This window comes from Xiphophorus maculatus, chromosome 23 (assembly GCF_002775205.1).
Source record: "Xiphophorus maculatus strain JP 163 A chromosome 23, X_maculatus-5.0-male, whole genome shotgun sequence".
Lineage (NCBI taxonomy): Eukaryota > Metazoa > Chordata > Actinopteri > Cyprinodontiformes > Poeciliidae > Xiphophorus > Xiphophorus maculatus.
Window position 1 is genome coordinate 11192516 of NC_036465.1, and position 12705 is coordinate 11205220.

The 12705-nt window shown below is 37.8% G+C and overlaps 1 protein-coding gene across 8 annotated transcripts in view; it reads right to left on the reverse strand.

Moving 5' to 3' along the window:
- atp8a1 (ATPase phospholipid transporting 8A1) overlaps positions 1 to 12705 on the reverse strand; it is a 104221-nt gene that overhangs the window by 20618 nt on the left and 70898 nt on the right. For all 8 annotated transcript variants that reach the window (XM_023328990.1, XM_023328988.1, XM_005802072.3 and 5 more), the window contains 3 exons: positions 9963 to 10073; positions 3344 to 3418; positions 1791 to 1913 (listed from right to left, as the gene is read on the reverse strand). In XM_023328990.1, coding sequence (XP_023184758.1) covers positions 1791 to 1913; positions 3344 to 3418; positions 9963 to 10073 — 309 coding nt within the window. The remainder of the gene's footprint in view (positions 1 to 1790; positions 1914 to 3343; positions 3419 to 9962; positions 10074 to 12705) is intronic.

Consider the following 12705-nt stretch of genomic DNA (forward strand, 5'->3'; position numbering starts at 1 on the left):
TAAAAGTAAATGAGTGACAAACTTGAAACCCCCAGGGTGAACCTCTCCCTGCTCACCCCTCAACACAAACAGCTTTAATTCACAGAGACAGTATCTGTTGTGTACAAAAGAGCCGGGGCCCGCAGAAAGACAGGTTTCGGAGGGGCCAAATTCCTGATGGATTTTCTCGCCTCGGGCCAGCTGCAAGGAAAATATCTCTGGAAGAGAGTGGACAAGCCAGCAAAAACAACTTGCTGACCTGACCGAGTCATCATTTATGGGTCTTGGAAAATGTGGCCCAAACAAAATTTAGGTTCGTTTGCCTCAAAGTATCAAGAGGAATACTTCTGGGATTCTTTTCTGGCATAAGAAAACTTCATGAAACATCCCAAAAGGTTTAATCAAGTGAAAATCCATCTGAGAGCAGGATTCATACGAAAAACCCTTTAGCTGTGTGGTAATGTAGCTCTGCCCAGTGTTGTATTCAGCATGTGTGCTTTCATTCAAGATGGTCACAAACTGATTCTTTAAAGCGGGCTTTATTGACCCATGTCATTTTTTACTGTAACATATACTGTTTATGTTGTTAACAGTTTAGATTTCTTTAAATGCATGAGTAAACATAAAATAAAAATCCATACATAGAATTTAAAACTTTGAAAAATGAAAAAATAAAATTTAATTTAAAAACTCAAACTAAATAGAATAAAATTTGATCAAAACTTAAATGGTAAATACATTAAAAAAAATCAGAATAGTCAAAATCTAAAACAATATATATAATGTGATACCTCAAAAAATGAATTCAATTAACTAAAATGTAATAGTTTTTATAAATGAATAAACAATAAGCAGATTAACAAATTTCCATCATAGGAACATATTTATATAACAATTCCTGGCCATACTAAAGGGTTAAATAAACAAATTTGACAAGAAAACAGCTAAAATATGATTAAAATGTTTATAAATGACTAATTAAATAATTTACTTTAGTCCTTCCAAAGAAAGAGGAGTTTTAGACAGAAACTGATGCATATTGTTCGCTCCTGTCTGGTTTAAATGTGATCTGATAGGCCTGGCCTCCAAACACACGACTCTTTTCCTTAAACAAATTGCTTAATTTTCCGCAACAAATCCTTGTTATATAATGACAACATGCTCCCAATTTTCTTCCTTGCTCTCCCTTTCAGTTCCATCCCAAAACTCATCTGACCTTCCCTGCCCCAGACCACCATGGCCAATCCTCCTTTTAATCCACCTCCATGTGCAGCTAACCAGGTCACCACGCCTGTGAGGAAGGTCCAGCAGTCTGTGGCTGGGCATGAAGAAAAGAGGAGACAACTTTATTACCCAGCAGGGGAACGCTAACGGACAGGCCCCCCCATGCCGCCCACAACCAGACAGAATAGGTCAAGCCTCGCCAAACCAGACACTGAGTGGAGATCCACGAGCTACAGCTGCCAGGTCACTGAGAGAGGCGATAAATCCTTCAGAGCAACAACAGAAACATCGCCTTTCATTAATGTGATGACAGCTGGTTTTAAAATCAGGAACGTTTGGCCTTTGAATGTGTGTAACAGAACATTTGTTTTCAACCTTGGCAAATGAAATGTGTATTTTTTTTCTCAGCATAAGTTTTGTTTCAAAGAATATTACAAATAAACATCCTCCGATATCTGGGGAGATCTGGTCATTTCCTATCAAGTAGGCAGGTTGTGAAACAGTGGGGAAAAGAATGATGGACATAAGAAATAATGCAAATTCTATAAACATTCACAAGCAAATAATTTGTTAGAGTTTTGTCTTACCTTGGTGTTGAAGCCCATTGCATTCTGGGAGGTTTTGTAGAGCTCTGGGTATTTTAGCATATTTTCTTTCCTGCAGGAGCGCTCAAATATTCCCAAAGTAAGAGGGGGTAAGGCAGTAAAGAGCTACATAAAGAAAAAAGCAACACACACACACAAATATCAAGTTTCAGCTACACCAACATAGAATATTAACTAAAGTGATGAAACATCTGATATAAAATGTTAAAAAGACAAAAACAACAAATTAATAATTTGATGTTTGATGTATCGTGATTGCTCACACATGTGGCACGAAACTGCCTCTGCTCCTAATGTCAAAATTTTATTTTTAAAAAAATATCCTCAATGCTGTTTTTTATAACTTTTTGCAATTCAGGTCATTGCACAAAGTTCTGATTGGTGCATTTCTGCTGTAAATCTCATGTCTGTTTTTAACTAATCACAGATGCCTATTATGATCATTCCCAATACCTCCATATGCTTTAATTTGCTTCAGTCTGTTCTCCAATTGCGCTACACTTAAGTCTGATTATTGAGGACCACTGACCTTGAACCCTTTTGGGGTTTGTTTTGATTGGTCACACTTTCAGTCCGTTCATATGCAAAACCCATCTCCCAATAAACATCTGCCAGGTTCTGGACCAGGAGGCAGGTATTTAAGTCTGGCTTAAGTGTAATTTCTTAGAGATGTTGTAATGTTGCATGTAGCAGCTGCTTAGAGAGAAGCGCTGGTATTGTGTGTAGCTGAGAGGGCTCAGTGGCCAGTTGGTGTGCACTCCCTGCAGGCCCATCTGGAGCGGGAGTTGGAGCTGGACTGGCAGGACACAGGACATGCTCCAATGGGTTCTCTTTCTTATTCACAGCCAAGCCCTAAAGGACTTCTCTATTGAAGGGTGGATTCAGACCACTGCCTCCAACAGACTCCCACACAACCAAAAGAATTCCCCAAGTCTTTAAGAAAAAAAAACTTTCCATATTACACCGCTGGTAATATGGAATGGCGGTTTATTATATAACTGATTAAAGAGGCAGCACTGTTGAGCTGTCCTCGTCAACTGACAGTTCATGCTGCAAATTGTTTCCATATTTGAAGAATATTTCAAATTTTGAATGGAGCTAAGTTGGAGTTTTATTGTAGAGTTAATAAGCACACTTTTTTCCCTCTGCTTAATTTATGACAGATATGATATATGAGCTCATTAGGAGTGGTCCTGTTATTATGCCCTGTGGGATTCCCAAAATCAGCTCACTTGCCGCTCCACTCTTCCTATTCTTTTTATCATTCAAACGTGGCCACTCTAAATAACTACCCTCTGTGGCGCGAGTAAAGCTGTTATTCTTTCACATTCAGTGCATAGCTTGGGGCACAGAGGGAGTATAGAATTGACATCTGGTCATAAATAACAAAGAAATATTTCAGGATGTAAATGCCACACTCTGGCAAAAAAAGAATCACTTCTGGGGTACCAGAGCTAAACTGTTTGGTGTCAAAGAGGGGATCGGGTGGAGGTGCAAAGTGGTCTCTTCAGAGAATAAATATTCCCAACACTCACCACGTTATACAAGCCGATACACCAGCGTTCAAAGAGAATCTGTCCAGAGAAGCCATTGACGAATGCAAACCAGATCTGTGTTTAAAAAAAAAAAATTAAAAAAGATTCACACCAGAAGGCAGGAAAGTTAAATAACAATAGATGAAATGTATGTTCTGCTGTCCAAAAACATTCACAAAACTCTCTACTGGTGCTGTCCTTTAAAGCTATAAAACTAATGATTTATGAACAAGATTATAAATGAATGTTTTCCATTAGTAACAGAATAAACCCCAATTTATACCTTTAGGTCAAGTCTACTGTCTGCTGCACTGTAAAGTGATGTGATGTGATTTTCTAACTGTGCTCACTGTCAGCACCAACAGGGAAATCACAATCACAATCTTAAAGGTGGTGTCCAGCATACAGGAGTTAATAAAAATGAGTTAGATCACAAGCAACAAAAAAAATAATAAAAATCTACAATCTAAAATACAGTATGGAGAGATTGACTGTTGTGAGCTTAAAATTGCATAAATAAGGGTGTGTGCCAAACGTCTTCTTGTAATGACTTTCGCTTTAGAAACTAAACCTTCAAAAGCTGAATAAATAAGTAAGTTAAGGTGGGGTAGTTTGAACTGCTGACCTAGGATCAGCATATCATTGGTTGGACTTGCCAAATTTCTTAATTAGGTAAAATGGGGCCAAAGAGAGAGAAAAAAAAAAACCTTCAATGGAAACGGTTCACTGTATTCACCGCAGGTTTACCTCTAAACCCGTTGCTCTACCTGACATGTGGGTGACAGATGAGGTTTGCTGCACTGCTTAAGGTAATCTCAACGAAGTAGACAAATGTAATGCAAACCATCTGTTGTGCGGAAATAAAACTCACAATAACCTCTAAAAAAGTAAAAAAATAAAGTGTAGAAAACTAGGACAAAAATTATGTATTCTGAATATAAATCTATCAGTACAAAGCTGATGTATCAGAAACACCATGAAGTGAAACTGACAACCCATGGAAGCTATGATCAGAAACTGCACCTCACAGTGTTGAAGTTTGACAATTGGTGATCCAGGACAGGCTTTAGCTGCTGCCAAAACTGTCAAGAGAACATAAGGGAAGCTGTGTTTTGGCCATGGCCTACCAGGAATTTCCTCGCTTCATTTAATGTCATTATGAAGGCATGAACTGCTACAAATTCTCACATCGGGACAAAGCTTGTTTGACGACCCCGCCCACCGCTGCTGCCAGTGTCTACATGACCAATACCAGTCTGCCCGCTGGTTTTTCCCATTACATCGGGTTAGCATATGCATGACAACAAATACTGGGGGGCCAGCCGATAAATCCCAACTTTCCCTGTGTGCCCAGATCCTGCCCCGCACCTTTCAGCTTCTGTCACACCCACCAATGACCGATCCTCTGTCAGGTCCACTCTATCATGATGATTTTTTTATTTTTTTTACATGAGCGGCCTGTTAAATCACGTGGGATGTTCAGATGAAACTGGAACCAGATGGCTCTGAATGCAAAGACAATAGAACCACAACTTCAGATGTTTTGGATCTCGGCTTGTTTAGAATTGCATTCAGATTCCATTGCTAGGAGTTATGCAGTGTATGGATGAAGCTCAAGTCATGAGGCAGGTTCAGCTGTTAGGAAGGCTCAAGGGTTGGTACAGAGCAGCTTGTGGGTAGGTCAAACTGCTGAATTAATTACAGATCTGCTCAATAAGAGCCTCTGGGCCAATATATTGTTGTGCTAAGTTTAAAAAGCCTCCTATTCACATGGTGGGGTTGCTGCTTCTGTGTGAGTGTTTTGGCCTCGTCCTCCAGGTTCCAATGGCTTCGCTCTCTTTCTCACTCTCCCCATCTCTTGAGGGACAGATGCATTGATTTGCTCATTAGGGGAAGTACCAGGCAGGATTTTACTTCCCTTTTTTCTTCCCCTCATTGAGTGCCACTCAGTGAAGGGGTGTGGCTGGCCTCTCTCCCTCACTGCACATCATGAAAACATTGTTGGAGCAAAGCAGGAGCTGGAGGGGGAACAAAAAAGGGGGTAGACGAGAGACTAAAGAGGCTTGCATATTCATCAGCAAATGAAAAATCACCGATTCCAAGGTCGCTCCACATCGCTGCAGAGTTGTATAAGAGCCTCGGCCAGGAAGAGGCTGGGTGGGAGTGACATTTGTCCCCAATAGTCCGAGTCTGGATACTCTTAAGTTTGGCTCTGCGGGATTGTTAATTGAATTCATTCACAAAGCAAGCAAAGTATAAAGCAGATGGCAAAAAGGGAGCTGATTAATATGCTGGAAATATGTGAAGCTCCAAACAGAGGTTGTATTACAATGCCAAGCTCGGCCTTTAAGTATTAATTCAGTCCAAATGGTCGGTAAGATTTTACTCCTCTACTCAGAGCATTCCTGAACCACAGTGAGCATGATCTAATGAGAGTTTTATAATTGCCTCATATGTATCACTCGTCCATCATGTCCCCAAGTAGCGCCCTACGTTATGTCAATCAAACATGAGAAGCTACAAAGAGTGCACATTTCAATAGAGTTGCTATGGATTCTTTCACAAAGGCTTCCCAGTCTTAAAGTGAATAAATTCAAGTCTTTTTATTGCTGTTCTTTATCCAATTGTAACTTGTTCCAAAGTCAAACTTGGGAATTAAACTCAGGGTTTCTTGAAACCATTTTGTGTAAGAAAGGCAAGGCCTTGCACAAAGATATTCAGATTCACTGAACTTTTTTTTTTGTCATCCTACAACTATAGACTTTAATATGATCTCTCAGGATTTTATGTGTAAAAGCAACCAAGTAATGCATAATTATGAAGTGGAAAGAAAATGTGTTTTTAAAGATTATTTCACAAACAAAAATCCAATAACTGAGGTTTGCATTTTTGTTCTACCCATTTTACTTTGACACACCAAATAAAAAAACAGTGTAACCAATTGTCCCAGTAAATAGAATTTACTTGTGTTTATTTTAATCTCATTACAGATGATCTGTGAGGTTTGTTAGAGATCATTAATGGAGAAATGGTATCAAGAAGGCTAAGGAACATACCAGACAGGTCAGGGAGAATGTGGTACAGATGTTTAAAAAAGCAATAAAATATTAAACTATCTACCCAAGACTTTAACTAAGAATTTATGGCAAAACTCAAAAACAACCCATCCATCCAGTCTGAAGAAGCTATTAAGGAAAAAAAGAATGGGAAAATATTTCAGCATCCAGATCAGCATAGCTAAGAGATCTACCCACAAAAACTTGTAAGTGTATTGAATGGGGCTTCTACGTAGGCTCAGTTGAGGAAATAAAAATGCCCTTTAAAAAAAAAATTACAAAGTTGATTTGTAAATAAACAAAACAAAACAAACAAAAAAAACATTTAGGTTTAGACTTCCATGCAACAGAATCATTGAAGCCAAAAGAAACTTTGAGGTAGTTGCACTGGTCAACCATGCAGTTAAGAGACAGTCTTATGCACTTATAATAAACCCCATAATGGCTGACAAAATCATTAACTGCTCCAAGCGTTTGCACCCATGGTCAAATCTCTCACAATAGCCCCTGAAGCAACAGAAGGGCTTTTCTAAAGAATCAGAGTTTGGGGATAGAGAGGCAGATGAAAGAGACCTATCCATTGAGTCTCTAGTATTCATATTGTACTCATCAGTGTATAGGACAATGATGTGGAGAACAGAATGTCAAAATTTCTATTAACGGCCAATTCTCTTCTTGCAAACCAGCCTTAAAGTTGAACAGAAAAAAGATGAGTACTCAAACGTAAACCCACTAGTGCAACAAACTTAGCTTTTAATCATACCCTGGAGCTGAAGGTGGGTTTTATGTTCGGACACTGCAAATACTGAACCAGTGAAAGACTGGATAAATGTCTCATTATCTGCTTCAGACCCCTAAACACATGAGTGGGGGGAAGAAGCTGGAGGGCCACAAATGTGTTCTCAAACTCTAGATGGTAGAGTCCCGTTTTGGTGCAATCACTGGCATGCAGCCTGGTGAATTTCAAACAGCAAATACAAAAAAAAAAAAACAAAGATGTTGTCTTGATTACATATCCTTCACTTCTGGAAAGTATCCTATTTTTAGTCCCTTACAATAGAATGTGAAACACTTGATGATAAAAAGCAACAGATGAAAGTAATTCAATTTTCATGAAAGAATGAAATGTCAAATGTAAGGGTTCGTTGTCATATAATCAAATTAGTCTAAAATTAAATTTTCCCTTGGATTTGTGTGTGTAACTTCAACTTAACCTGATCCTGAAAAGGGTAGTGTGGTTGACCAGATGTAATAGAAACAAAAATGCACTTGTAGTCTCTTTCTTCATGTCACATTGTCTATAAAGGACACACGCACTGGAATGTCTTGGGTAGCTGACTGATTTTTCATGGCAAATAAACTTGAAAGAAATCCGAGGTCAAACTGTCTCAGAAAATGTCAACGAAAGAAAAACAGTGCTCATAATTTAAACACTGTGTTTAATGTCTGTTTTTCATCCACAACAACAGCAGAAAATGTTGCAACATACCTTCTTGTTTTATTCGGTGTTTGTTAATCTTGCCTATGTCTTCATGTTTTCCACTGACTATATTTCAAATGGAGAAGAACCATTTTTTGGCTCCGAAATGGAAGTTAAATACATTTTCTCATATATGGCATCTTATTTTTCAGGTGCCAGGTTTAAAGGGAATAGACATGCAGCTGGATAGATTGTTATTTTGTGCGTCACACTGAAACACAGATTAGAGAAAGCCAAGGCAAGAGATGTCTGAGGAGCACAGACTGAATGAAAACTGTTTCCACTGTTATCCAAAAACAATGTGTTTTATAGGAACGTGCCCAACATGCCATGATGTAGATACAAGAGGAAATGCAACCTGAGGTTGGTAGAAACAAAGCCCAGATGACCAGTCAACCATTCAAGCTGAACCCCAAAGTCATCAATGTGCTTAATTTTCTGGTTGTACTTTTGTGCAAGTGTGAAGCATCATGAACTCCATCGGACAAGACCTAGGGGGTTCCATTATAGACAGCTGCCAAACTGGAATCTCACAAAATGAATGCTGACAGGTGCCAAAGTTTCTGGGAGAAAATCCCTTGAACTGATTTATTTTGGCCAGCTACATCAACCCTGCAGTATGTTTATAGAAACTGAAATTAAGCTTTCAAGGACCCTCAAATGTGGAATCATGGAGGCGGTTTTGTTTTGGGGCTGATTTTCTGCATCTGGTAAAAGTAAGTTATTTTTTTATATAGGAAATAAAAAATAAGGTATGTCATAACTGTCACATTTTAAGTTGTGTCAAGGATAGTTATGTTTATATCTATTTAGTTTGGACGGTTATCAAAGCATTTGTAATGAGTGCAGTGCTCCAATAAGAACGGTAAAAGATAGAATTAACATTGGTAACCATTTGGCTAAACTTGTAAGTAACAAGCAATAAATCAATTAATTGCATGATAAATTAAAATGAGCCAGATGATTTCCATTTGTACAACAGTGATTAAGAGATGTTCTCATTTAATATTGCTGGAAAACTGCCATTTGGAGAAACGCTGCAAGCATTTGACATAGTACAAAGTAGTTAATTTGCCTGTTTTCTCAGCTGAATGACTGAGCGGAATTTTTTTTTTTTTTATGACATTTTATACCGAGACCTCATAATCCATTTTAATTATTGTTGTGTTGTCTATTTTGTTTGTTTATTTAAAATATTAAAATGTTTTTAAGTTTCAGAGTTGCATATTCTTCAGAAAATGCTTTTTGCTCTTTGAGAGGATGTACTTGCATTAATAGGGCATTTCTATTATTATATTAGTTGAAAATAGTCTCAGGATAATATTGTTTATTGTAATAATTTCTGGGACAATTTATCGTCCTGCAGAATTCATTAATGTAACTGGCCTACATAGGGTATTAATGAGCAAAATAAGTGCAAAAACAGAAGAATTCAGTCGACCTCTAACTGTTATGTAGGTTAAAGGATCATTGAAGGGGTCACACAGTCATCACACAGTCTCTACTATTTTGCAACCTGTAAAATAGTAGAGACTGTGTGATGAAACTCTCAGTAGTGTCCAGGTTTGAATCTCTGAAAAGACACAATGAATAAACAGATGGATAAGAACATCTGAACACTGGTGGTGATAAGGACTGCTACTGCTGATAGCAGCTACTTAGCCAGTCTGGTCACTCTTAGTGATGGCTCTGAAGCAGCTATCGGCACTGAGTCTGGTTTCTGTCAAATGCAATCAAACCCATCATACACAGAATAACAGAGGCAGGGACTAACATGAAAATCTATCTAAAGCCTGTCTACTGACAACATGGTGGTCAGCTTGTCGTAGCTCCTGATGAAGTGAGCAGGTTCACAAACTGATCGCTGATTGTAGTAACTCGGGTCTAGCTTGAACACCAGATAAAACTACAGTAGGTGCCATCAGTGATATCTTGAAGAGTTTATGAATTTTCTTAGCTCAGAATATTAATTATCACTGAAAATAACAGGGAACATTTTCTTTTATGTTATTTGGTCAATATTTTTTATATCCATCTGATTCTTTGCATTATTTTTAGTATGGAGAAACTTTGTTCAACTTACCTCAATAATGTAGAGTACAATGTTCTTGTAGAAGCAGTACAGGATGCATTTGGCTACACGGTTGTAATTCCAGGCTCCATGGACGAGCAGCAGATTCTTCAAGTATTTGAACTGTGTGGGAGGGAGGAAATGGAGGGCAACGACATGATGAATGAAGAGCGGAAGCCTGAGTGCAGCACAGCTCTAATCGTTCTTCATAATTAGAGATCATAGCTGGAACACTGAAGCAGCAAAATGTACTTTAAGATTAAAGCAAGTGTTTAGTCTTTTTTTCCCTGCAGAAATCTGAAGGACCAGTATAAGATTTTGGCCAAATCCCTCACTAACACATTCCAGAAAAGACCAGTCACAGGCTGCAGGGCCAAGCTTTAAATTGCAGCAATTAGCAAGGTTCGTATAGGGGTATTGGTCTCCAAAAGCTGTGCATTATACTTCAGTGGCTTTGTGGTTATGCTATTATTTAGAGCTTATGTTAAATTTTCAAATTATGGACTTATCTTCACAATAAAACAAGTGAATAAAAGAAGGAAAAATTTATAAAAACCCAGCAAAAGCTGGACTGCAGGTAAATTAAGATTATTAGATAGAAACTAGGCCTTAATCCAGATATAAAGTAGCATTGATTTACAGAGCAACTGCATCAACAACAGAAACTGTAGGGAAAGTCAAACTGTGGTTGCTGTGTACTTTCCATTTAAGAATTATATTCATTACCAGACCTAAAAATTCTGATTTTTTTTAAACAGGTTTTTTTTTTTTTTTAAATTTGAGACAATTTACAATTTAACAAAAAATAAATAAATCCCTGAAAGTGCTTGTGAAGTTGACAGGTTTTCTTCTCTGCATCTTTTACAAATTAGGAAACAATAGCTTTGAAGTTGACTGCATCATAACCTTTTAGGTATTTAAACCAAATTACATGAGTCCCAATAAAAAAAAATATTTGAAGCTTAGATTTCCTAAAATCAGGACAAATTCTAATGTTTGTGAACTTTATACTTTCTCCCTGTTGAAGGCCATTCCAATACTTTGTTCTGCATCTGAACCATCTTCGAACTTGCTTATTGTCAGGACCACAGGTCCAGTAAATCCTGATTAAAGTGGACAAGAAGTTAAAAGGGCTTAGAAATGTTTCTTTTTTCTGGGTTTTTCTGTAAGTCAGCAGGCAGAAACCAAAAAACCAAAATACTGGTGGCCAAAATACCAGTGTTTAACTTCACAAAATTGTAAACTTAGATTGTGATGTGGCAAATCAAAGATAAGGAATAGTCTATAAATAAAAAATGCAATGCAAATAAAGAAAATGAGATAAAATAAGTTCTCATTTTTTGGCGCCAGATCTATTCCTCTTTGCCATATTTATGTATCCTAAGGCAACAGGAAATTCTTCTCTGAAAAAAAAAGAAAAATAGTGAATCAGTTCCTTCCTTACCCGTTGCTGCCCGGTGTTGGTAAGCTGGCTGAAAGAAAGCTACCTGAGCATATGACCTAATTTACCCACTTCTATTCACTTATTGTAATTTAGTTACTCTATAAAGAGCAGAACAACATAAAAATGTAATATTCTGCTGCATATGCACTTCAAAAGCACTACTAAATGTATTGTTTCATGTGTAAATGATTACTATAAGAATCCACATGTGCATCTTTTACCATAAGGAAGGAATTACCGTTTTCTGTTTAAAATGAAAGCAATTACATCATATTATGTCTTTGATTAAAGTTTTTTCATACGGAAAATTTGTGGTACTTTTACTCAAGGTTCCCAAACATATCATTTCTCTGGGGGTCTGCTGACCTCTTCTTAGCATAACCATAGAACTATCTGTAAAAATAGTAGTGGGCTCCAGCTAGCATGACCAACCCTCGTGTTGGACATATTCATTTAAAAAAAAAAAAAGAAAAAAAAGTTGAATCCACAATCGATGGACAGCAGAGGTGCCATGACCCAAATATTTTTAATCCTGAAACTGACTCAGAAAGCAAACCTGATTCTATAGGAGCAAGAAACTGAATCTCCAGCAGAAAGGAGCTCATCCAATTCTCTTCATGATCATTTAATTCATGTAGAGGGATAAAAAAAAAACAAGCTGTGTAATTTTCTAAGACTGATTCTGGTTTGAACTCAACAAATTACAGTTAATGTGCTGTAGCAGTAAAATACCAGTTGGGGTCTGGAGGTACAATTTAATTTAAAGCGGGAGCAAAACCTAAATGGATTATTAGACCACTGGGTTTTGAAGGATACAAACTCTCCACATGTCATGTGGATCAAAGGCCTTCAAGTCTCTTGAAATGTAATTGCATGCTGAAGTACAGAGGATGTACTGTTTTGTTTCTCATCCTCGAAAGCCTCTTAGCGTTAATAGAAACACGATGCTCCGTACATCGAGGCGGTGAATCAGGAGCTCCCCGGCTTTTGTTGCTTACACATATCGCATATCGACAAAGTGTTCCAGACGAGCTGGTTACCAGGATGCAAGCAGGTATTTACACAACATTTTGCCAGAATCCGTTTTCGTGGAGCTTTGTTGGGAATTAGATGTCACCAGGCGCCTGTTTTACAGGTGTTTCTACTTCAGTTTTAAGCCCCAGCTCATTCTCATAGATCACCTATTGTTATTCAGAACAATGTGCAATCCTATCACTCACACAAAACACATGAGAAGGCAGTGACAGGAACGACAGAAATGTATCACTATACCCTGCTGATAAACTAAGAAGACAAAGTAGATGTTTATGT